Source organism: Alexandromys fortis, unplaced genomic scaffold (assembly GCF_014885135.2).
Source record: "Alexandromys fortis isolate MF-2015 unplaced genomic scaffold, M_Fortis_MF-2015_v1.1 scaffold_134, whole genome shotgun sequence".
NCBI classification, from domain to species: domain Eukaryota; kingdom Metazoa; phylum Chordata; class Mammalia; order Rodentia; family Cricetidae; genus Alexandromys; species Alexandromys fortis.
Window position 1 is genome coordinate 1199570 of NW_026068007.1, and position 22396 is coordinate 1221965.

Consider the following 22396-nt stretch of genomic DNA (forward strand, 5'->3'; position numbering starts at 1 on the left):
TACACTGAAACAATTATTTCTTTTTAGCTGTTACATTTGTAGGTCATTAACCATAAAGAAATTTGTTAATATTACAATACTATTAATGTCCTTTATTCATCCAGTAAATCTGACCCATCAATTAAAACTTGAAATATGGGCCATGTGAGACTAGTACCTTTATTTCTAGTGCAGAATATTCAAGACCATGAATTGCCACAAGTTTATAAACTGTTATTAATTTTTTCTTTTGTTCTTTGACACAGGGTTTCTCTGTAGCTTTGAAGCCCATCCTGGAACTCACTCAGTCAACCAGGTTGGCCTTGAACTCACAGAGATCAGCTGGCCTCCTGAGTGCTGGGATTAAAGGTGTCGGCCACTACCACCCAACAGCAACATAAATTTATCTGGCCAGATTATGTTCTTCCCCAAAGCTGTGGCCATCTCAGACTCCTCATGTAATCTCTTGATTGAGTTCATATATTGGCGGTGCTATGGATGAATTATGTCCCCTTATAATTCATACACTGGAGCTTTTCACTCACAGTGTGATGGTTGTTGAGGATGGGGTTCTTTGGGAAAGAAACTGGACTTGAACAGGTGGTGAAGGTAGAGCTTTCATGACAGGTTCAGAGCCTCAGAGGAGATGCTAAGAGCTTTCATTTTCTCCTTCCTGTGGCGGGGACATGTGACAAGGTCAAACAGTAGTGGTATTCTCCAGAACTCAACTCTGTTGGACCCTGATCTTAAACTTCCAGTCTCTGAACTATGGCAAATAAATTCCAATAAATAAAGCCTCCAGTCTGTGGTAACATGCTGTGACAGCCTGAGCTAGGTGCCACTGTGATTAGCTAAGTGCTAATGTGATCCCTGTAAAATCAGAGGTTTATCCTAATCCAAACTGCCATTCCAAAAGCACGGAAAAGCCAGGTACATCTGAACAGGCCTGAGGCTTGGTCATAGGATTTGGGCTTCAGCAAGAATAGGTAAGTCTGAGGAGTGACTTCAAGAGTGACTTTTAGAGTGACACTAAGTGGGCTCAGCTTAACCATTTCCGGTCACCCTCAGTGAGCATTTAAAGACAAGGCAAAACAGAAACGTTCTGTGGGTAGCTAGACACTTCTGTTTTCTGTTTATGATGTGCTTCTTTTGTAACTCTAGCTGATATAAAAAAGGAGATAAGACTTTACTCAGAGGTTGTGTTGTCATCAAAGGTGATAAAATTGGACAAACTCTGAATTGGGTCCCAGATTTTGTTGTTTACACATCCTTCCCTGGGTTATCTGATTGCCTGACAGCTGTGTTACAGCACTGACGTGTACCTACCAGATCAGGATTGAGTCTGTCTTTTCTGTTGTGGGCTCTTTGACTTCTCCCAAGCTTAGGAGAACTACTTCCACTTATTAACGTCAACATGCCTTTACACCATATATATTTAAGCATCTTTACTTCTTCTTTGATATCTGTTTCCCTGGAAACAAAATCTGTCGTGTTCATTTTAAGTGTCATATTTTTTTTTTAAATTTATTTATTATGTATACAATATTCTGTCTGTGTGTATGCCTGCAGGCCAGAAGAGGGCGCCAGACCTCATTACAGATGGTTGTGAGCCCCCATGTGGTTGCTGGGAATTGAACTCAGGACCTTTGGAAGAGCAGGCAATGCTCTTAACCACTGAGCCATCTCTCCAGCCCTAAGTGTCATATTTTTATACTTTTTCTAAATATTCTTTCTTAACACTCAACTTCTTCAATCAGACATGGGGATAACAATAATTCCCTCATCTTATTCCCTCCTCATACTTTAAAGATTACATGAGTTATAGTCAATAGGGTGATACTTAAGGAGCATCTTACTTTTGTATTCTTAATACACGGAGAGAACTGTGTATCATGATGCTTTTATTATAAAATACTAGACTACTTGAAGTTATTCTAACTACTCTCAAACATACCTGATAACAAAGGAACCACAAACTCTGATCTCCCTTCAAAATGACTACAGGGTTCATTTTAGGTAGCATCTGAAGAGCCAAAGGTGCAGAAGTCACATGCTGGGCAAATGGGGACATGAACACTGGGCCCTGGTTTTTGATTCCAGGGAGGAGGCCTCTTGTAGAAGAGAAAGGTTAGAAGTTGCTTCTATCTTTCAAGGCCCTGTGCCACCAGGGATTTAGAGGTCAAAGGTGCTTTCTCCACACAAACATTAGCTTGTCTAACACACAATCAACTTGCCCCTTGTGCTTAGCCTTTGTGCTGGCTAAGGTAAGACAGAGGCAGATAGAAAGTAGCATTTCTAGGGTGTAAAATCGTACAGAGAATGTAATTACTTACTTTGCTTAGCTAAGCCTGTATTCTGCTTTTTATGGTCAAAACACTTCTTTCAGTTCCCAAATATAAAACCCAACTTAAAAAACAGGAGGCTAAAATTCCAAATTGAGGCCATCACACAATACTCTGGGGTGGCTTTCACTCTGCATGCTTAGCTTTCCTTTTTCCTCTTTGCTTTCCTTGTTAAAATGAACAGGTACACTAAACATGAAACATTACTAAATCAAGGTGTTTCAGCAACCATATCAGAACTCTTTCACCCATCAAAGTGTAGTGGGATGTATAACCCTAAGGATAGCAGGTCTGTGTTATAACTTGGATATAAAATGTACTCCCTCAGGCCCAAGTGTTTGAATACTTGTCTCCAGATCTGAGGGTGGGGGTACAATTCTGGTGGTTGAAGGCATGGATAGCCTTGAGGTATGTTACTGGGGAAGGGCCTTTGAGGGTTTCAAACTGGCTCTGCTTTGGGCCTGGTTCTCTATTCTTATTTGGTACCATATCAAAGCTGCTGCTATGAGCCCTCCAGCAGCCATGGCTTCTCGGTCACAGTGGAATGTTTCCTCTGGACAGAGTGACATATTAAACTTGCCTTCTCTTAAATTGCTTTTTATTTTTATTTTTTGTCATAGTGGTAAAAAAGTAGTACAATCAGATTTCCATAATTCTAACAAACATTTGAGATACACCAACCTATTAAGGAGAAAAGGTTTATTTAGTTCAAAGATTTGGAGCCTTCAGACCATGGTTGGCCTGTTATTTCTGGTAGGATCATGGTATAGCAAAATGTTCACCTCATGGTGTCAAGCAATGTACAGGAAGAGGTGGAACTGTATTCTACAAGCTCCTTCAAGTGTAAGAGCTTAGTGATCCAAGACTCCCTACTGGATCAAAGGTTTTCTTACCTTCTAAATGAGCCAAGCTCAAAATTTAGCCTTTAACACATGGCAGATATAAGCTATCACAAGGTTCTAGTCTTGGAACCTATAATTGTAATATATAAAGAGAATCATATAAAAGAGATTAAGTCAAGAATTTGAGATGAAAAGCTATCTTGGGATGAATCTGGCAGGCCCTGATCTGAATGCACTCACAAATGTCATTGTCACAGGACAATGAAAGGTGATCAGACATAAACGGGAAAAGGCACTGTGAAAACACTGGTTGGTGTGATGGGCCCACAACTAAGAATTTCAGTAGCACCAGATGCTGGGGGGAGGAGGCAGGACAGAGGAAGAGTCTCCTAAAGAGCTTATGGGAGATTTGGAGACCTCTTAGCACCTTGATTTGAGTCAAGTGAAACATTAGAATTTTGGCTTTGATAACATGATATTGTCAACAACTATTATTTGAAGCCAACACCTTCCATGGTCATTGTTTCGGCAGACATAACAATCAAATATAGGTCCTTCTATAATAAAGAGGATAACTTTGCCAAATATGTAACATTGCTTGTGCTGCCATTATGGGGGTATTGCAAGCTGTGTGGTTAAACCACAGAATTGACTTACATATCAGAGGCTAGTGGCTCTAGATCAATATTAGCAACATTGATTTTGCTTATGGTCTCTCTAGTCTGTAGATGGCTATCCTCCGTGGGCCTTCCCATGGTCTTACCTCTGTGCCTGTCTATGCCCTGACCTTTTTCCATAAGCATAGCCATCCTGTTGGTTCAGGGTTTGCACATGTGAGGTTATACCTCAATTGCTTCTTTTAACTATCTTTAAAACACTGGACTGTGAGAGAATTTGAATTATGCTCTGTAAGTGGACTAACCCAGATTTCTCAGGAAAACTGTGCTTGCCTTAAAAGTGTATTTGCCTTTGTTGTTGATCTTACACTCCTCTATTATGCCCAGTTTAAAGCTGAGTACTTGAACACTTTGAAGTTGTATTTATTTTGATGGCAATGAAAGATGAATGTATTGATCTTTTAAAGTGCTTGGCAAACAAATGAAACTTTCTTGTTTATTACATCATATAACCTCACTGAGTACTACAATGTTGACATATCACATTTCTGGCCTACCTCGGGCATTTACAACTAAGAGTAAACAAACCATGTAGAGCTTTTATTTATAGAACAGAAATTCTTAGTGTGTCCTCTGAGGGCTGGGATGCTTCATTTAGTGTAACTGCTTCTTGCCACACATCCATGAGGACCTGAGGTCAGATCCCCAGCACTCAATAAATAGCCAGGCATGAAAGTACATATCAGAGACTGAGTTCTGGGGAGCTAGAGACAGAAGGATCCTTGTGGTTATTGAACTGGTGAGCTTAGGCTCAACGCTAAGGTTGAGAGTGATAGAGGAAGGCATCAAATTTTGACCTCAAACTCTGGCCTCCACTTGCATGTACACACACAGACACAGACACACATACATGCATGTACATAATGTTCTTCTCTGAACCAGCAGCATCAGTAACACCTGTACGCCTATTAGAAATGATTGACTCCTACACATTTCTTTATACTAGAAGTTCTAGGGGCTAGTGCAACAATCTGAATTTTAACGAAGTCTTCAGGCAGTTCTGTTTCAGGCTACAGAGTTATATTTGAGAATCTTTGACACAGGACATTTGATTAATTCAGAGGATGAGTCAGCTAGACATCAAACCCTTGGAAGTCTGATGCAAGTGTGAGTACCCGAAAGACAATGGTAATAATGTTTGTAATTCCTTTCATCTTGGTTAATTTCTTGCCTTCTTTTTAAGAGTCAGAATCTATAAGTGATAAGTTGTTTGAGAGAAGAAGTTTAAATAAAAGGGTTGAAATAAGAAGATTATCTGATAGGAGCAGTTAGAAAAAAAGTTCCTGGAGTCAAGAATAATGCACTATAGAACTTTACTAATGGGAACAAGTGAATACAGAGAAATGTTAGTTGAATGAGGTGGAGGGTAGTTGCAGGCTTTAAAGGCAGCAGGGAATCTAGGAAGACGAGAATGAAACTCAGTTCAGCCAGACTTTTAGGTACTAGTGTTGGGCTAAGACTTCTACAGTCCGATATCAGCTTCTATATTTTTGCCATATTTAAGAACAGCACCATTTTGGAGAAAAGGTTTTCAAATAACAATTAACTCATTCCCACAAGTACAACAAAGCTCAAGACATGTTTATATTGAAGCTCTTCACAAAGTAAATATGGTTTCATCCATAAGATGGGTTTTTGTTGACTGAGAAACAATGCTCAAGATAAGAGTCTAGGGAGATTTACTTAACACCTGTGGGAATCAGGGTTTGGCCTGGCCCTAAGATTACACAGAAGTCACATAGGAGGCTCTTGTAAAGTACAAATGGCATCTCTCACAAGAATGAGTTTTATGGCCTAGAAGTAATGATCAAGGTTTTAGGGGAAAAAGTTCTGGGATAAATTCTGGAAGACATGGGCAGAGCCTAGCCCATCAGACAGCAAAGTATCATCAGGTTGTAATACATCGACTCCCAGCATTCCAGGAGGACTACAGGTTTAAAACCTCTTTGCTTTGAAGGATGCCTGTGATTACTGGATCCCTTCTCCAGTACTTACCTGTGTGCACAAGCATTGTTTTTTACCCTCTACACAATGGCATGCTATTAGTTACATAATCAGAAACCCAAGACCTAAAAAGCCAGAATTAAATTAGGGAACATTTAAGACCTATAATAAATATTTACTAAACTATATGGAATTATTTTCAATCTCAAAACTTAGTGCTTTCTGCGTGGGGCAATAAAAATAATGATCTGGGAAAAGCTGTACATGCAGTTTTAATGTGCAGCATCATAAAATGTCAAAAGTAAACAAACAACAGCAATAAGAACAAAACCCTCCAAAATACATGGAAAAGCAGATGGGAGTAGCTAGCTACTGATTATGTCTAATGTTGGGGAAGAAATGAAAGTGCCTTCTGACCTTCCCTTTCTTTCAAGATTCAGGCTTTTAATAAACCTCATTACTTCTTATCCTTACAAAAATTTTCTTAATTGTATCCATAAGTGTGTATTGAAAAATTGTTATTTAAGTCGGGCGGTGGTGGCGCACACCTTTAATCCCAGCACTTGGGAGGCAGAGGCAGGTTGATCTCTGTGAGTTCCAAGCCAACCTGCTCTACAAGATCTAGTTCCAGGACAGGCTCCAAAGCTATAGAGAAACCCTGTCTCAAAAAACCAAAGAAAGGAAGAAAGAAAGAAAAGAAAAAAGTAAAATTGTTATTTAAATTCAAAATTTCCTTCTTTCCCAGATTCCTCAGTTTTTTTTTTCTGGTCTGTGCAGAGTATAAAAAAGGCTTTGGTTAATCATAGAATTCTAGTCTAGTTTGAACTCTTTCCCACAAATGACTGAAGTATGCTAATAGTTTGTTATAACCCAACTCTTATTTTGGATATGAGGAGGTCCAGAGACTAAGTAACTTGTTCAACAAGACCCAGATTGCTAACAAAGTCGGAGCTTAATCCAAACTTAGGTGTTGCTGGATATATTCAAAAGAATTAGAAATTAAGGCCTAAGTTTGGGACAGGAGAAATCAGAGGTAGAAATGATAAGCTGTATTATAAGTCATAGAAGCTGAAGTCTTCATTATATAATATACTGATTAGAAACAACTTGTGCATAAATGTATCTCATATTCTACTTTATAGAAAAAAGAGATATTTTAAGAGGCTTTAATATAAAGGATATTTTAGCAATAAGTATCTATTGAAAGTCTTTGGAACATTAGCAATCCTTATTCCAACCATAACACTGTCCAACATCTATCTGTTGAGCCTCTACTGTGTACCATGTGATGCACTACAGCAGAGGACAAGATTCTAGCTTTCAGAGCTTAGTTTCTGCAGGAAGATGGGAAAGATTTATAAAGTGAGTATATTAGACTGCAGTAGAACTAAAACAAATGACTAAGAGGCTTTCAGGTGATAGTAGGCAGAGATCAAGGATGACTTTGGTCCACTTGATGAAGGCAAAGACCTTTCAGCACCACAATATTAATTCTATAAAGGAACAGTGTTACTGCATGTCCTATTGTGCTTGTGAATGTCAATTTATCCAGCTTCAGAATGCATTAAATTCACATGTAGAGCACTTGAAGTACACAGGGACAGAACATTGACATTTTCATTCTTAGGGGGAATTGGCTGATAGGCAATTTGATAATTTTTGTTAAGTCAATAAAAACCAAAGTTCATATGATCTATAGGAATTAAACAATCCACAATTTCATTTTCCACTAAAATATTTATTTAATTGAGGTATCTTACTGAAATAAATAAGAGTAGCTTTCCTCTAATACTGGTAAGTATAGATATCAATATATCATTTTTTAAATTGAAGAACAACAAATTGTTTTCCCTAGAACATAGCACATGAAGTAATACTAGAAAACAAAAATAATTACTTAAACAATCTCATTATTAAATTATAGCCACAAGGCTTCTGAATCTCAGCATGGCATATGATGTGGTGGAAGAACAGTGGATGTGAAGCCTGGGGGCCTGGGCTCCATTGTATAATTGCTACATGTCATAGGCAAGTTTCTTAGTATTGTTGAGCATTAGTTCTTTACTTTCAAAACAGAAATGATATTAATCATATCTACTTCACAGGACTATTAGGAATGTTAACCACGTGAATATACATAAAGCTCTTTATGATATGTAAAAGAGCTGTAAAAATAGTTTAATTTCATATAAAAGAATCAATGCATATCTCCCTTCAACTAAAGAATAAGCACCCACAATGTGTCTTCTTCAGTTGAACTGTCACCTGTAAACCTGGAGTGGGAAATGCACCTTAGCTAAGCACCAGAGCTCACTGATGAAGGAGACCCAGTCCAGTACAGTTTTCTGGGCAGTTAGGAGCTAATGAATCCTGAGGGTCACTTAAAACTCCAAAGGCTTAAAGACAGGAAATAAGAACACTCATATTCCATCACAGGGCTAGGTTACAACAAGCTACTTCTGATTCTGTGATGCCAAGGCCATCTATTAATTCTTCACAGAAGAAGAGACAGTTTCATCACTTACAGTTATATGCATGTGTGAACACAGCACTCTCCTGCAGTAACACTAGTAGTTCCTAAGGGCGGAGTAATTGAAATGAATAAACTCTATTGCGGCTAAAATGACTAGTTAGAAGAACACAGGAAAGGAATATTGTCTAAGACATCAATACAATGATGATTTCTTTTTTTAAAAAGCCACATTTCTATGCTATAGTAACATCACAAGCCATAAAACCATAAAACTCAGTTACAGATACATCCATCTTAAAACACATTAAAAAAAACTTACTAAGAGAATTAAACATCATTGTCAGGTAAATATTAATATACATAAATCCACACTAACAATGATACTACTTTAATACATAATAGAAAAAAGGAAATTTTCCGTATTTTAACTTTTAGTAGCAAAACATGAAAAGCAAAGTAATTGCCTAACGACTTAGCATTAGGAGTTGCACTACTTACTTTCAAGTTACAATGACAGTGTTACATTTAAACTCATGCAAATAACTAGTTATTACAGTTCAGCATTTTCTTAAAACATTACTGAGAAGATAATGGTGAATCATACGCTAAAGATGCTGAAGGCCCTTTCACAAATGTGATCTACACTGATTGGCTATATCAGGTCATACAAAACTAGACTAGTTTACTTTCTCTTTTATGTATTCCGACTCATTAATACAAATATCTATGCATTAAAAGAAAAGTCTTCAATACCTTTCTTAATTCCCTGCCTTATCAGTTATAGATATTCACTGGAACAAAAAGTATTTCAGTAGAAATGTAAAATTAAAATTCATTGTACATGTTTTGAAATTAGTATACTGAAAAGGAACCAATAGCCAATCATTACTATGTTAGTTTATAACAAAAAGAATTCATCCAGTTTGAAATAGTATTTACTAATACTATATCAGTAAATTACTGATCTTTTGTTTTTAAATAACAACTTTGCTTTACAACTATGAAAGTTAAATCCTGTATTAAAGTTTATGAAATGATTTAATAGCACTTCATTCAAGCTCCTCTGTTTCTTTGGTAAAGAGGTCTGCCAGATCAGCCACAGTCAACACAGAGGCTTCAGAGTGCTTCCCGGATGAGCTTGTATGACTGCAAGAGTTCAAAAAACACAATGAAAAAGGAAGGCCAGGAGTCAGTGACTGCATGCATGACAGTAAATGGAGAACACAAACCTGCTCCTATGTTGTCGTAACTGAGCCATAGGAAACTTCTCTGAAGTATATAATGATGTAAGTGTTACATCTCGTGAAAATCAGTGAAAATGCTGAAATAATTCTGAGGATTTGTAAAACAATGTTTTCTATGAACATCTGACAACTGTTGCCAAGGAAGTTCTAAATTCACCATTACTTTTTCCACTTACAGATAAGTACAGTAGCTCTTTTATTATTTAAAGTAACTGAAATACAAATCATTGAAGTCTGCAGCATGTGACAACAAGAACAAAAGGATGTAAAGCTCGCGGGGTGGGGGGCGTCTTTCCTTGTACATCACCAGAGTACAGGGATTTCTGGTTTGAAAGTGTTTTTGTTTCTCAAAGTATCCCTGGAGATGCAGTCCCTTTTAAAAAGTAATCATCTCTACCATGGGCAACTTCCGACCCATCTCATCATATAGGGAGGTACACAGGTACCAGTTTATTTTAAGATAACTTTAAATGGAAATTACTAATTTGTGCAAACATTAGGAAGTTTAAAGACTGCGAGGTCATGTTTCAAAGTTCAGACTGTTTTGACGAGTCTGCTACTCTGATGTCTGTGACTCTGACACAATTTACCAGCCAAGGCTGCCAATTCAGACATTCCTCTCGATCTGTGATGGGCACGTATAAACTATAATGCAGCAGTGCACATTTGTTTCACACATACCAGACAAAAGTTTAGGTAAGACAGAACAATAAATTTCATTTAAAAAGTAATCCAATGTGTTAAAGTCGGTTAGTTTCGCATATTACAGCCTAATAAATATCTTAAATCAAACACAAAATGGCAAAAGCATTAACTGGGAAATGCTTTGGATAAAATGCTATTCTTTGCTTTAACAAAAAAGTATTAGTGTTTTATCATTTGCTATCATCCATGCAAAGGTGACATGACAGGGGGCTTCACTTGTAAGCTGTTACCTACCTCCTCTCTGCAGTTTTCAGCATTGTCTGCATTCGCTCTTCTATTGTTGCTTTAATTAGGAATCTATGTACAATGGTAGGTCTGGAAGGTAAATAATAACTGTAAGCTTAAAAACCATCGTAAGACAAATGAGTAGAAATTGACTTTACACATAAACGCTATATTCATTAGTCCATGGGTGCCCATTTGTGGCAGGTACAAATAAATGTGCTGAGGGACAGGGCAGTAGTGAATGATGCCAAGGTGATCTTCATAAACTAACGTCTCATGAGAGAGACAGATAGTAATAAACACATGAGAAAATCAGTTCCATGCACAGATAATGCCATGAGGAGTGGAAATAAGAAAGGGAATCAGGCAGTAAGCACAGAAACAGCAGGGAGAGCAGGCAAACAGAAGACAAAGCATTTTAATAAACATTATTGGATGAGCACATCCTTGGAAAAAGCTAACAATGCTTCAGGGGCCAACAGCAGGCTAGCATGGCAAAAGTGTGTTGTAAATGAAACAGGTAACCACGAGGTTAGAGGTGAGCAGAGCTCAGATCATATAATGTGGCTTTGCAGGACCCAACCACAAACTGGATTTTGTGGTTATAAAGAATATGCTCCAGTGGTTATGCATAATTTGATGTACAATAGATTGTACTTTGTAAATGTCTCTGGCTACTGTAAAGGCAGAGAAGAGGTCAAATTTGTGATCATCTCAGCAGGAGGAGGTGGATTGTGCTTTGTGTCAGTGAGATAAGTAGTCAGAAGATGAGGAATATTTGTGAGATATAATAGTCAAGACTGCAATAATCTGAATATAAGACATTAAAAAGAGATATACAGGAGAGTCCTAGATTTCTTGTCTGAGCAAGTATAGATAATAAGAGTCACATTAAAATATGACGAAAGCTTGGACTGGCTGACAGTGGCAAGAATGCAGTTTGTTTCACCTATGTTAAACTTGAGTCCACCTCCTGGGAGAGACATAAAGTTCCTAGATACATGTACAGATATTGACTACATCTATAAAGCTGGGAATTTCTGGGCTGAGGGATATACATGTTAAGGTCACCTACAACACATGCTACTTAAGACTATGGCACTGGGTGAACTAACAACTCAGAGAGAATAGATAAAGAAAAAAAAAAAAAAACCACTGGACCTCTGGCAAGAAGTAGGCCACCAGTTACACTCACGCCAAGCCTCATTTCAGTGTATTATCCGTAAGCAACTGCCAAAAGAGAAAGGCTGAGAGAATGGGAGGTCAAGCAGGTAGAGATGGACTGTAAAGGAGTACCATCCAGACATGTGTATGTGATGTATCACAAGAGGAAGGCTCTTGAGAATATGAAAAGAGGTGAGATTTAGGACAAATGGGGTGAAAAAAGGTCACATCTTCCACTTTAATAAAGGGGTACAGCACAAATTCTTCCTGACCATTACCAGAGCCACATTCTTGCCTGAAACCAATCAATGTTGGGTCCTATATCTTCTTGCCCAATCATGGAAAATGTCTAGCATTCTCATCCATCTTCTTTTCCTATTTCTAATGAATCATTCTCCAATGAATTTTTTAATTGAAAAGGACAAAATTTTTAATTTTATTCTCTTCTTTTACTCTGCAACAAAATCTCACAAGATTCTGCTCCTATGAGCTGCACAGTAACAGTAGGGTGCCCTGGTTAAAGCACGGACCATTGCTGTAGGATACTAATCTTGTACACTGTAAAGATTTGTCATTCATATTGGTTAATAAAACTCTGACTGGTCAATAGCTAGGCAGTAAGTACAGGCAGTGCAAACAGACTAGGGGAATTCTGAGAAGAGGAAAGGCAGGGATGTAGTCGTCAGCCAGGCACAAGATGAGAATGCCTTATTGAGAAAAGGTTACCAGGCCACGTGGCTAAATATAGATAAGAATTATGCGTTAATTTAAGTTGAAAAGGCTAGCTAGTAATAAGCCTGAGCAATAAGCCAAACAGTTTATAATTAATATATGCCTCTGTGTGTTTATTTGGGACTGAACAGCTGTGAGACCAGGCGGGACAGAAACTTCTGTCTACACACCATGGAGGCAGCAAGCAGGCTTGCACCTGCCACCTTTTATGTAGCTCTGTCATCCCACAAGCTACCTAATCCTTCTGTGTGTGATGGTTGAACTAGAGTTGAACAAAAAAACCCTAACAGGCAGTTGCCTACAATGTTACATTTAAACTGCTTCTAATCATGCCACTAAATAAAGCTAACGGTCGAAACTCTAGTAGTAGGATTCCTTTCTTGAAATTTTGCAGCAAATGACAGTCAACCATATAGGTGTCTTACTTTTTCCTAGTCTTTTAATTTACGTGCGCCAGAGTTTAGTTTGTGGCCTATCACTATTCTCTCTCTACCTTAATAATCCCATTCATGTTCATGGCTTAAAAACACCATCATATGCTACCGATTTCAAAATGTATGCTTTTAGCCCTGGCTTCCCTCCCAGGTTCTGAACTTACATATTTTATATAGCTAATAAAATCTCAAACATATCTAAAGTCAAGTTTTGTTCTTTCCACTTGATGTGGGATTTCCCTGTGTATACTGCAATCACCATTAATGAATAAAGAAACTGCTCTGGACCTATAGCAGGGCAGAACTTAGCTAGGTGGAGAAAACAAAACTGAATGCTGGGTGGAAGAAGGCAGAGTCAGAGACACTCTATGGAGCCACCACCAGAGATAGATGCCAGGAACCTGATCTGTTAAGCCACAGCCACGTGGCGATACACAGATTAACAAAAATGGGTTAAATTAATATGTAAGAGTTAGCCACTAAGAAGCTAGAGCTAATGGCCCAAGCCGTGATTTAATTAATACAGTTTCTATGTGATTATTTTGGGGGTCTGGGCAGCTGGGAAATGAACAATCTGCCAAGTGGCCTCCTTCCAACACACACTGAATCTATTCTAATAGTAATAATATACTCAGCTAAAGGCTGTTTATCCTCCTAGTCATCTTGGCCGAAGACCATGGTGTTACTCTCAAATCCAATCTCCACTATGTCCACAGAAACTGTCACTATCAGTTCTACCTCCAGAACAATCTAGAACCTGATCACAACTCAACAGGTAAACTGCCACCAGTCAAACTACCTTCTAATGTCATCAAGACTGGATGGCCTCCTGTGCTCCCCTTTGTAGTATAACTGCCACTGCCGGCTGTGTCCTGACACACACCTAGCTTAACCCCCGAAATAACCCCACAGAAGTTGTATTAATTAAATTACTGCCTGGCCCATTAACTCCAGCCTCTTATTGGCTAAGTCTCACATCTTGATTAACCGATCTCTAACAATCTGTATATAATCACGAGGTCATGGTTTACAGGGAAAGATTCTAACCTATGTCTGTTTCGGGCAGGAGCTTTATGATGTCTGCCACACTGCCCTTCTTCCCAGAATCCTGTTCTGTCTTCTCTGCCCACCTAAGGGTTGACCTATCAAAAGGCCAAGGCAGTTTTCTTTATTCAACTAATAAAAGCAATACAAATACAGAAGGACCTCCTACACCACCCCTTATTCCCTAGACTGAGTACAAATTTCAGAATGATTGCTTCAAAGCTGAAGTTAGATTGTGTCCTATTTCTGCGTACAGCTTCCTAATTAGTGTCTAATATGATCCCTGACTTAATTTCCTACCTCTTTCAGTCTAGCAACTGTAGTTCTTTGCTATTTTTTTTTTTTTTAAAACCAGGAACACTCCTGACTTACAGATGTCACAATGATTTTATTGTCTATTTAATCATTCTTTCTTAAGATATTAGCTCTGGATTCACAGCTAGGGAGCCAGCATGGGACTGACCTAGGCCCTCTGCGTCTGGGTGACAGCTGTGTAGCTTGGTCTATTTGTGGAGACCCTAACAGTGGGACCTGGACCTGTCCCTGATGCATGAACTGGCTTTTTGGATCCTATTCCGCTGGGTTTCCTTGCCCAGCCTTGATGCAAGGGGCAGGAGCTTGGTCCTGCTGTAACATGATATGCCATGCTTTGTTGACTCCCATGGGAGTCCTACATCTGAATGAAAATGGAGGAGAGGTGGATGGGGGGGAAAGTAGAAGGGAGGTAGGAAGAGGAAGCAGGAAGAGAAGAGAGAGAAGAAACTGTGGTTGGTATGTAAAAAAAAAAAGTTAAAAGGTTAGCCTACAAAGTATGCAAACCAGTAGAAAGGAAGTAAGATGGCCCCAACAAAATGGGAGGCAAGAACTCACTTCTGGAAGTGGTCCTTTGAACAGCATGGCATGTGGGCACCTGCACTTACTGCATTCTAAATTTAACTGCATTCTAAATGACATTTGCAAGTACTTTAGAACAACTGTGTGTTGAGATTATGGTTGTCCTACTTTTGCCATATTTTGTTAAGTTTTTTTTAAAGAGTACAAAGGCTTATCTTGATCATCAATTTGATGAGATTTAGAGTTACTATAGAAATACAACTCTCAGTTCATCTATATGGGTAATTCCAAAAACATTTAAGACTTGTGTGAAGAAGGGAGAGCTACCCTGAATGCAGCAGCAACATCCTATGGGCTGGGATCAAGATTGAATGAGGACAAAGTAAGCGAGGAGTCAGCATTTATCTGCCGGTGTCCCTAACTGTGCTTGCGATATGACCAACCATGCCCTGCTCCTGCCACTGAATTTCCCACTCTATTAACAAAACTGTGAGCCCAAATAAACCCTTCCTTTCTTAGTTGCTTTTCTTTGGAGTTTGACACAGCAATGAGAAAAGTAATTTAAACACAGAACCTATCTCTTTCCCACTTAAAACTAGAGCTGTCTAAGCTTTCAAAGTTGCAGCTTATGTAAATCTGTAGTTCTGATTCTGACATGCAGTTCATTTACTACTCCTTTCTCATGCTTTATTTACTACAGCAGTTCCAAACCCCTCACAATCCTCAGAAATGCCAGTTTATCTCCCCTTTGTTATACACACACAACTCTAACTTAATCAGTCCTTCAGCCTAATGTCTTTATCCTTCAGGGCACAAAACACATTGTTTTGCTCATATAACTCTGAATCATCTTTTTCTTGTGCTACACAGTAGCTTTCTATGTACATTGTAAATGTGAATAGGTTTTGTTTTATGTAATTACAATCTTCAGTATGTAGCATAATGCTTGACATACTTTAGGTGCTCAGTAATACTAAATGAGTGCTTAGTGTGTACTTAGTATGTATATATCTTCAAACATTCAAGGTCTCTAGCGTCCATGAAATAACATTAATAAGGAAGTTATATTACAGATACCCACATAATCTGTTATTTGAATAAAGTAAGTACATTATCATATAATAATCACTATTACTTTTGGTTTAGGTATGGCACTAAGTCTAATTGTCTTTTATTACACTGAATTATTGGTTCATTCGCTGTGTGTGCATGTGCATACAAGTGCCAGGGAGTCCATGCAGACATGCGACAAAGTGGAAATTCCCACAACTGACTTCATGTGAGGGGTTAGACTATGTTTAAGGTGAAATATAATCAATTTCATGTTTAGACTCAGAACCTTTCCTCATGATATTTCATTAAAGGCATGTGCATACTCTAGAATCTGAAGGCAAAACAAACCCTAATCTAAAACATTTCTGGTCCCAAAAATTTCAGGTGAGGGAGATAGAACCTGTAGTTAAAAACAAACAAGCCTCGATGAACATAAATAAAGAATTTAAATGCTGAGTTAGTTTCTATAACCCGAGGCAAAGTGGTTGATGCTATTTTAGTTCTTACTTTGTCTGTCCAATTCGGTGCACCCTCCCAATGGCCTGAAGCTCATGGGCAGGGTTCAGTATGGGCTCCACCAAGAGGACATGAGTAGCTTCAATGATAGTTAATCCATTAGAGCCTGTGTGCAGGGGCAGCAGCAAAATATTGATTTGAGGATCATGTTTAAATGCTGAAAGGTTCTCCTAAAAAAGAAAGGTACATTTTAACTTTAGTTGGATCAACTGAAATAAGAGCAACTTGTTATAGCTCAAACTTAATATGGTAGTGAAAAATAAATGCTAATCCACCAAGGTTAGAAACTGGAATGTTATTTTCCTTAATTTTAAAGAAGAGAATCATACAAACACTTTTGCTTTTATAGCATATAGTAAAAACCATATCACAGATATGTGATACATGAAAACTGAATTGTATGGGGGAGAGGAAGGAAAAATATGGAAGAGTTAATATGAGGTAAGACAGGAATCGACTACATTTTAGTTCTTATGTGTGGTATGTCTCAGAGTATGTGGGTGTGGCTGTACTGAATGTGACATAAAGGAAATCTTAACCATATTACTTTTTCCTGAGTGTGTGTGTGTATGTGTGTGTGTGTGTGTGTGAATGTGTTATGTGTGTATGTAGACTATAATCCCAGAGAGATAGTGCAAGGCCATTTTTCTACATTAAGGAAAAGGATCTCAAGTAAAAAAAAAAAATTTTTTTAAAGATTCTCTTTTTAGGTATCATTGAATAGAAAAAAAATCTACAGTTTTTCTACTTTCCTTTAAAATACTTATTTCGTAGATAATCAAGAACTCAAGCCCTCATTCAGGGTTCAGGGCAGAAGATTAAGTCAGCTAGTGAGCAGCAGTTTCAGTTAGCAACTGATCTGTTAAAACCACAAGGAAAACTTGACACACCTGGAATGTCTTAATGCGATTGATTTGAGTAAATTCCATGTTGTTGTCAGTCAGCGCTTTTGAAATAATATCTAGTACATCTTGCCACTAGAACATAAAAGTGAGAAAAATAGTGTTTACACACTGCTTTTGGCCAAAGAGGATTTGAGAAGGAAGAAATAATAGCTAAATCACAGTAACAATTAAATGAACAAAACAAGCCCAAAGTCTCAGATGGAACACCTACTAACACCAGTGCTGTTGGAAACAGCACTCCCTCTCATCAAATACTGAGGAAAGGTAGTAGAGTAAAATACAAGCAACACTGAAAACAGTGAAGATATATAACACAAAACAGTGGCATATGTAATAGATAGTTTCTTTCTAAATGCAAAACTAAGGTTTTTACTCTATATTTATAAATAATACTTTATAGTTCATTAACTAACTTTTTCTTAAAGAGTCAAATTCATTTGTGAATGAGTCAAGGTTATAGATTCCAATTTTTAAAATATCAAATTAAAATCTCTTATTTAAATCAATATAAAATCTTACAGGAACTACCTTTATAAAGTATCATCACATTTCTGTAAACATAAGGACACAGAAAAAAAATCCAACAGTAATTCTGAATCTTAACTCTATTTCAGTAAGCATTTAAAAATAGTTCTCAGATAAATACTAAGTAGAGGCAGAAAACCAGCTGGACTGAAACAGGAAGTCTTGATTATACCGTTGAGAAAACGAGTGCTTTGGCCCCTGGATCTCTAAGCTGTATTTTCATCAGAGTCCTGACCACAGCTTCCACTTTGGTAGAATGGCTACCCTTTAAACACAAAGGGGAAAATACATTAGTACCAAATAATACCTAGTTAAGAATAAAAAGAAAATCGGTATAAACACTTCATTCAAACTGTATATAACAGAGACAACAAATATTACGTGCTTTAGTCTTTTTATGTTGTTTGTTGAGAATTTTCTTTAGTCTATACACAACTGAATGGGTTTATATTCAAGATGTGTAAGAGACAGCAAAGTGGGCAGGCAAGCCTGATGATCTGAATGTGGTTCCCAGAGCCAAATGGTAGAGAAAGCCATTGTTTACATGCCCTCCGACTCCGAACAATGTGCCATGTTGTTCACATGCTCCTCTCTGTCCTTCAAATGTTAAAAAAAAAAAAAAAAAAGCATTTCCTTAAAGAACTTATACCTAGTTAATTGAGCAGGAAGGCATACTAAAAAGTCATAAAGTAATGACACCAAACACTTTTTACTTAGATTTTTCAGTTACCAAATTTTGTTATGGCAAAGAAATAGACTAGGTATTCAAAACCTTCCTCACTACTCTCATTCATTTCATATAGAAATGCAAGAATATAAAAAATAAAAACTCAAGGCGCTTTGCAAAATGAAGTACTCAACCAATGAGCAAAACTTCCTTGCAACCAGAAGGCCATGGACAAGGACAGACACTCAAACGATGTCATCTAAAACACAGGAAGACTCTACAAGAGTGGTTTTCTTCCTTTTTTTCTTCTTTCAGAACTATTCCATCAAAGGAATATGAAAGTGAAGAGTGGCTGCACCTGTAAATAAACAATCAGTAACTGATGTTTCAAACGTTAACTATGAACATTATAATGACCTAAACTAAGGTGTGGGGAAGGGGCCAGACAAACCAAACAGCAAGTGTTTCCACAGCAGCATTAGCATTTTCCTCAGTGCTCTAAATTCACTTTCTTGCAATTGGAAGAATTCAGAAAGGTAACCAAATAAACAAGGAAGAAGGTTACCCTAATTTAATGTCAAAATTATGAAAAAAAAGTGTTAAAATCTTCCCACTAAAATAAGGAACTTATATTTAATTTTTTAGATATATAGACTCAATTATACATACGAGGCTAAAAAGTATAAGGGAACCATCCCTCTCAGTCTACTGATTTAAAGTAACAGAGAAAAATAAAAACAGGGAAAGAACACAAAGTGACAATTAAGACCTTTAGATAGAAGCTCTCCTCCTCCCTGCAATGTGCTACTTTTGAAAGCATTTCACTTGCTATGGCTCAGTGAATAAAGCACTTACTGCCAAACCTGATGACGTCAGTTCTATCCTTTGAACTTCCATGGTATAAGAAAGTGGAAACAAACCCACAAGTGTCCCCATAACCTCCACATGCACATTCATGTCAAGACACAATAAGAAAGACATTTCAAGTTCAGGATAAACAAAAGCTCTTTAATCTACTGAGCTGTTTCTTAACTAAAAGCTCAAAAGAAAACATCTTTTATAAGCAGCATCCAAATGGGGTACTAACTCTGTGTAAGGACACATCAAAACATTCTCCTGGTATCAAATTTTGGTAACTCTCAAAAACAATACAAAACACACACACAAAAAAAATCCTGATAGGCCTCACTTATAAATTATCATGATACTCTAATGGACCTGAGTCACACAACTAGGACTGGAATCTTTGGCTCTAGGTTAACTGCTGCTTTCCCTGTACTGCTGGAGACTAAACCCAGGGCATGTACATGCTAACCACACTCTACTTATATGCCACACTGCTAGCCCTTTCCTCAGATTATAAGATGTTATATTGAAAATTCACTGCCTCTGTGAACTTATCTTGATAAAAGCCATAATTTATTAAGTCAAAAGAAAATGCTCCAGACAACAGATTACTGAAATAAAAGAGCATTGAAAAAGTAGTAACACATGCTCTCTGCAAGTGTGTATGCAAATATCTCAGCCAAACTCAGAGCTCACTGATAAACCTAGTGTTGCTAGCCAGCTTACTCAGGGGATTCCCTTCTCCACCTTGCAAGGCTACAATTAGAGGCAACCTGCCATGCCTACCTGGTATATATGTGTGTTCTGGGGATCTAAGCCATGGTCCTCATGTGTGATATACACTGTGATCACTGAGCTAGCTATGTCCCTAGCACTGGATACCATATTTTCTTAATCCAGTCATGGATTCTACATCTTGACTACTGTGAATGAATAATGTTTCAAAGAAATGGGACGAGAGACAAAGTTTTGTCACTCTGTTCATCGCTATTATTTCTACTCAAGAGATCAGCAGGCAAATATTAAAATAGTTAATAAAGAAATTAACTCAAACCTTTCTCTTAAGTATAATATAGAACAAACTCAATTTTTGGATAGGAAGTCAGCACTTAAAAAAATAACAGCAGAAATATATCAGCACCAAAGGCTAACAATAGGAATTTCTTATGAAATCTGGCCTCAATGTCATGCAATAGCATAACAGAAAAATCAGAAATGCCAGGCGGATTCTTATTCTAATAGGCGTAACTAACTTATTTTAATCAGATTAAAACAGAGCAGCCATGTGTTCTTGCTGCAAAACTCAGAGAATTTAAATTCTAAGTTAAACATTTTCACTGTGCTGAAAGGATAGAAAGAGCAGTGTCTCTTGCCATGTTTAGTGGGCTAAAAAATATAATAATAAAGCAAACATGGAGTATCTGGCTTAGATATTTTGATATCCTTGCCCATCTACATCTGTTTCTATCTGCTGTTAATATTTAAATAATTTTAATAATATAACTTATTAAAAGAGAGACAAGGAAGTAAGAGATATTCAAGATCTCTCTGTTGCAGAAGCAATAGACTACTTGACTTGATTTGAATAAATAAAATTACTCTAACAGAAAAATATCATTGCTTTGTATTTTTAGTGAATTCTAATAAAAGTAAATAATGTAGGGGGTCATAGTTGGAAGCAAGGCATACCAATCTACGATGCTAAACAAACAGGGAGCATAGTGCCTATTATGTCACTTTGTACTTAGCCTGTGTGTGTGTGTGTGTGTATAAATGTGTGTGTGTGTGTGCATGTATGTGTGTGTGTGTGTTCTGACTTCCATTCTGTACTCTTCCATTTGGAATAAGGCTAGCTCCTTCCTAGTGCCGACCTGTCATGTTGTTTCTGTTCACACCCGTTCACTAAGGTAGAACCCCATGCTGCTGCACCATCCATGACACGGTCCAGTTTTGAAGCTTGTCTGACTTCACGAGGCAGAAATACTTCTCAAGCACATACAAGGAACCAGTGCTGGGTTCTTCACTCATAATGTGGGAATCCCCTCCGTGTGTTGCTTGTATTGGTTAATGAATAAAAAAACTGCCTTGGCCTAATAGGGCAGAACTTAGGTAGGCGAAGACAGAACTGAATGCTGGGAGGAAGAAAGCAGAGTCAGGAGACGCCATGGACCCGCTGCTGGAGAAAGAAGTGCTGGGACTTTGCTGGTAGGCCACGACCTCGTGGTGATATACAGATTAATAGAAATGGGTTAAATTAAGATGTAAGCGTTAGCCAATAAGAAGTTAGAGCTAATGGGCCAAACAGTGATTTAATTAATACAATTTCTGTGTGGTTATTTCAGGGCTAAGCTAGCTGGGCGGCCAGGATGAACAAGTAGGCCCTCCTCCTACATATTCACTTGTGTTACTTTACAAAGCACAAGAGATACTTTCTCTAGTTGTGAGGAATCTTAGATAAACATTAGGCCTCCAAAGTATTTTTCAGTATTTTAAAAACAATCTGCAGAATTATTTCAGATACAAGTTACTATCAATAAAAAAGTTAAAAATAATATTTGGGTCAAAGGAATATTTGATAACCATCCATTTAGACATATACTGAGTGCCTATTGCATGCTAGTATTATGCTAGATGATTGGGATACAGAAGAGAATCATGTCTCAACTCATTCTAGTGGAGTTAATGGTCCGAAAAGGACTATGTTTTTCAAAGAGATAATTAAATAAAGGTAATTAAACTCTATGTCTTCAGTGTCTTTACTGTGTGTTCACTATATTGTATGTATGACATGGCTGACTTTTTACCATGTCTAACAATTCAGAACTATAACTGTTAAATGAGCCACTGAATAGAAACTTTCTTTTCTCTCTTGACAATTAGAATTATATTGATTTATGCTTATCCTAACAAAAGCACCAATGCCATTTTCATTTTACCAGTTAACACTGATGTATAACATATTTGGTAGCTCATATAGGGATATTCAGATGTATATATAATTATGTGTAGATCTTATTTTAAACTCACTCAGAATTTTATAATTAGTTTTTTTCTACACAGATGTTTAATTACATTTTGGAAAGTATGAACTAGAAAACGTTTGATAACCGGGAAAGCAAAAATAAACCAGCAAAAAAACCCACTAGAATTCTATATATCTTATTACTGTATTGACTGTCTTGAAATTAGAATGTAAATGCAGTATTTTCTCTCTGAAGTTCCTCAGACATCTCAGGGGTTAGTAG

The 22396-nt window shown here is 37.5% G+C and overlaps 1 protein-coding gene across 1 annotated transcript in view; it reads right to left on the reverse strand.

Annotated features, from left to right (window-relative positions):
- Positions 1-7490: 7490 nt before the first annotated feature.
- Shprh (SNF2 histone linker PHD RING helicase) overlaps positions 7491-22396 on the reverse strand; it is a 68155-nt gene continuing 53249 nt past the window's right edge. The window contains exons 26-30 of the mRNA XM_050161657.1: positions 17811-17903; positions 17099-17185; positions 16200-16378; positions 10441-10521; positions 7491-9403 (exon numbers count right to left, since the gene is read on the reverse strand). Coding sequence (XP_050017614.1) covers positions 9307-9403; positions 10441-10521; positions 16200-16378; positions 17099-17185; positions 17811-17903 — 537 coding nt within the window. The 3' untranslated portion in view covers positions 7491-9306. The remainder of the gene's footprint in view (positions 9404-10440; positions 10522-16199; positions 16379-17098; positions 17186-17810; positions 17904-22396) is intronic.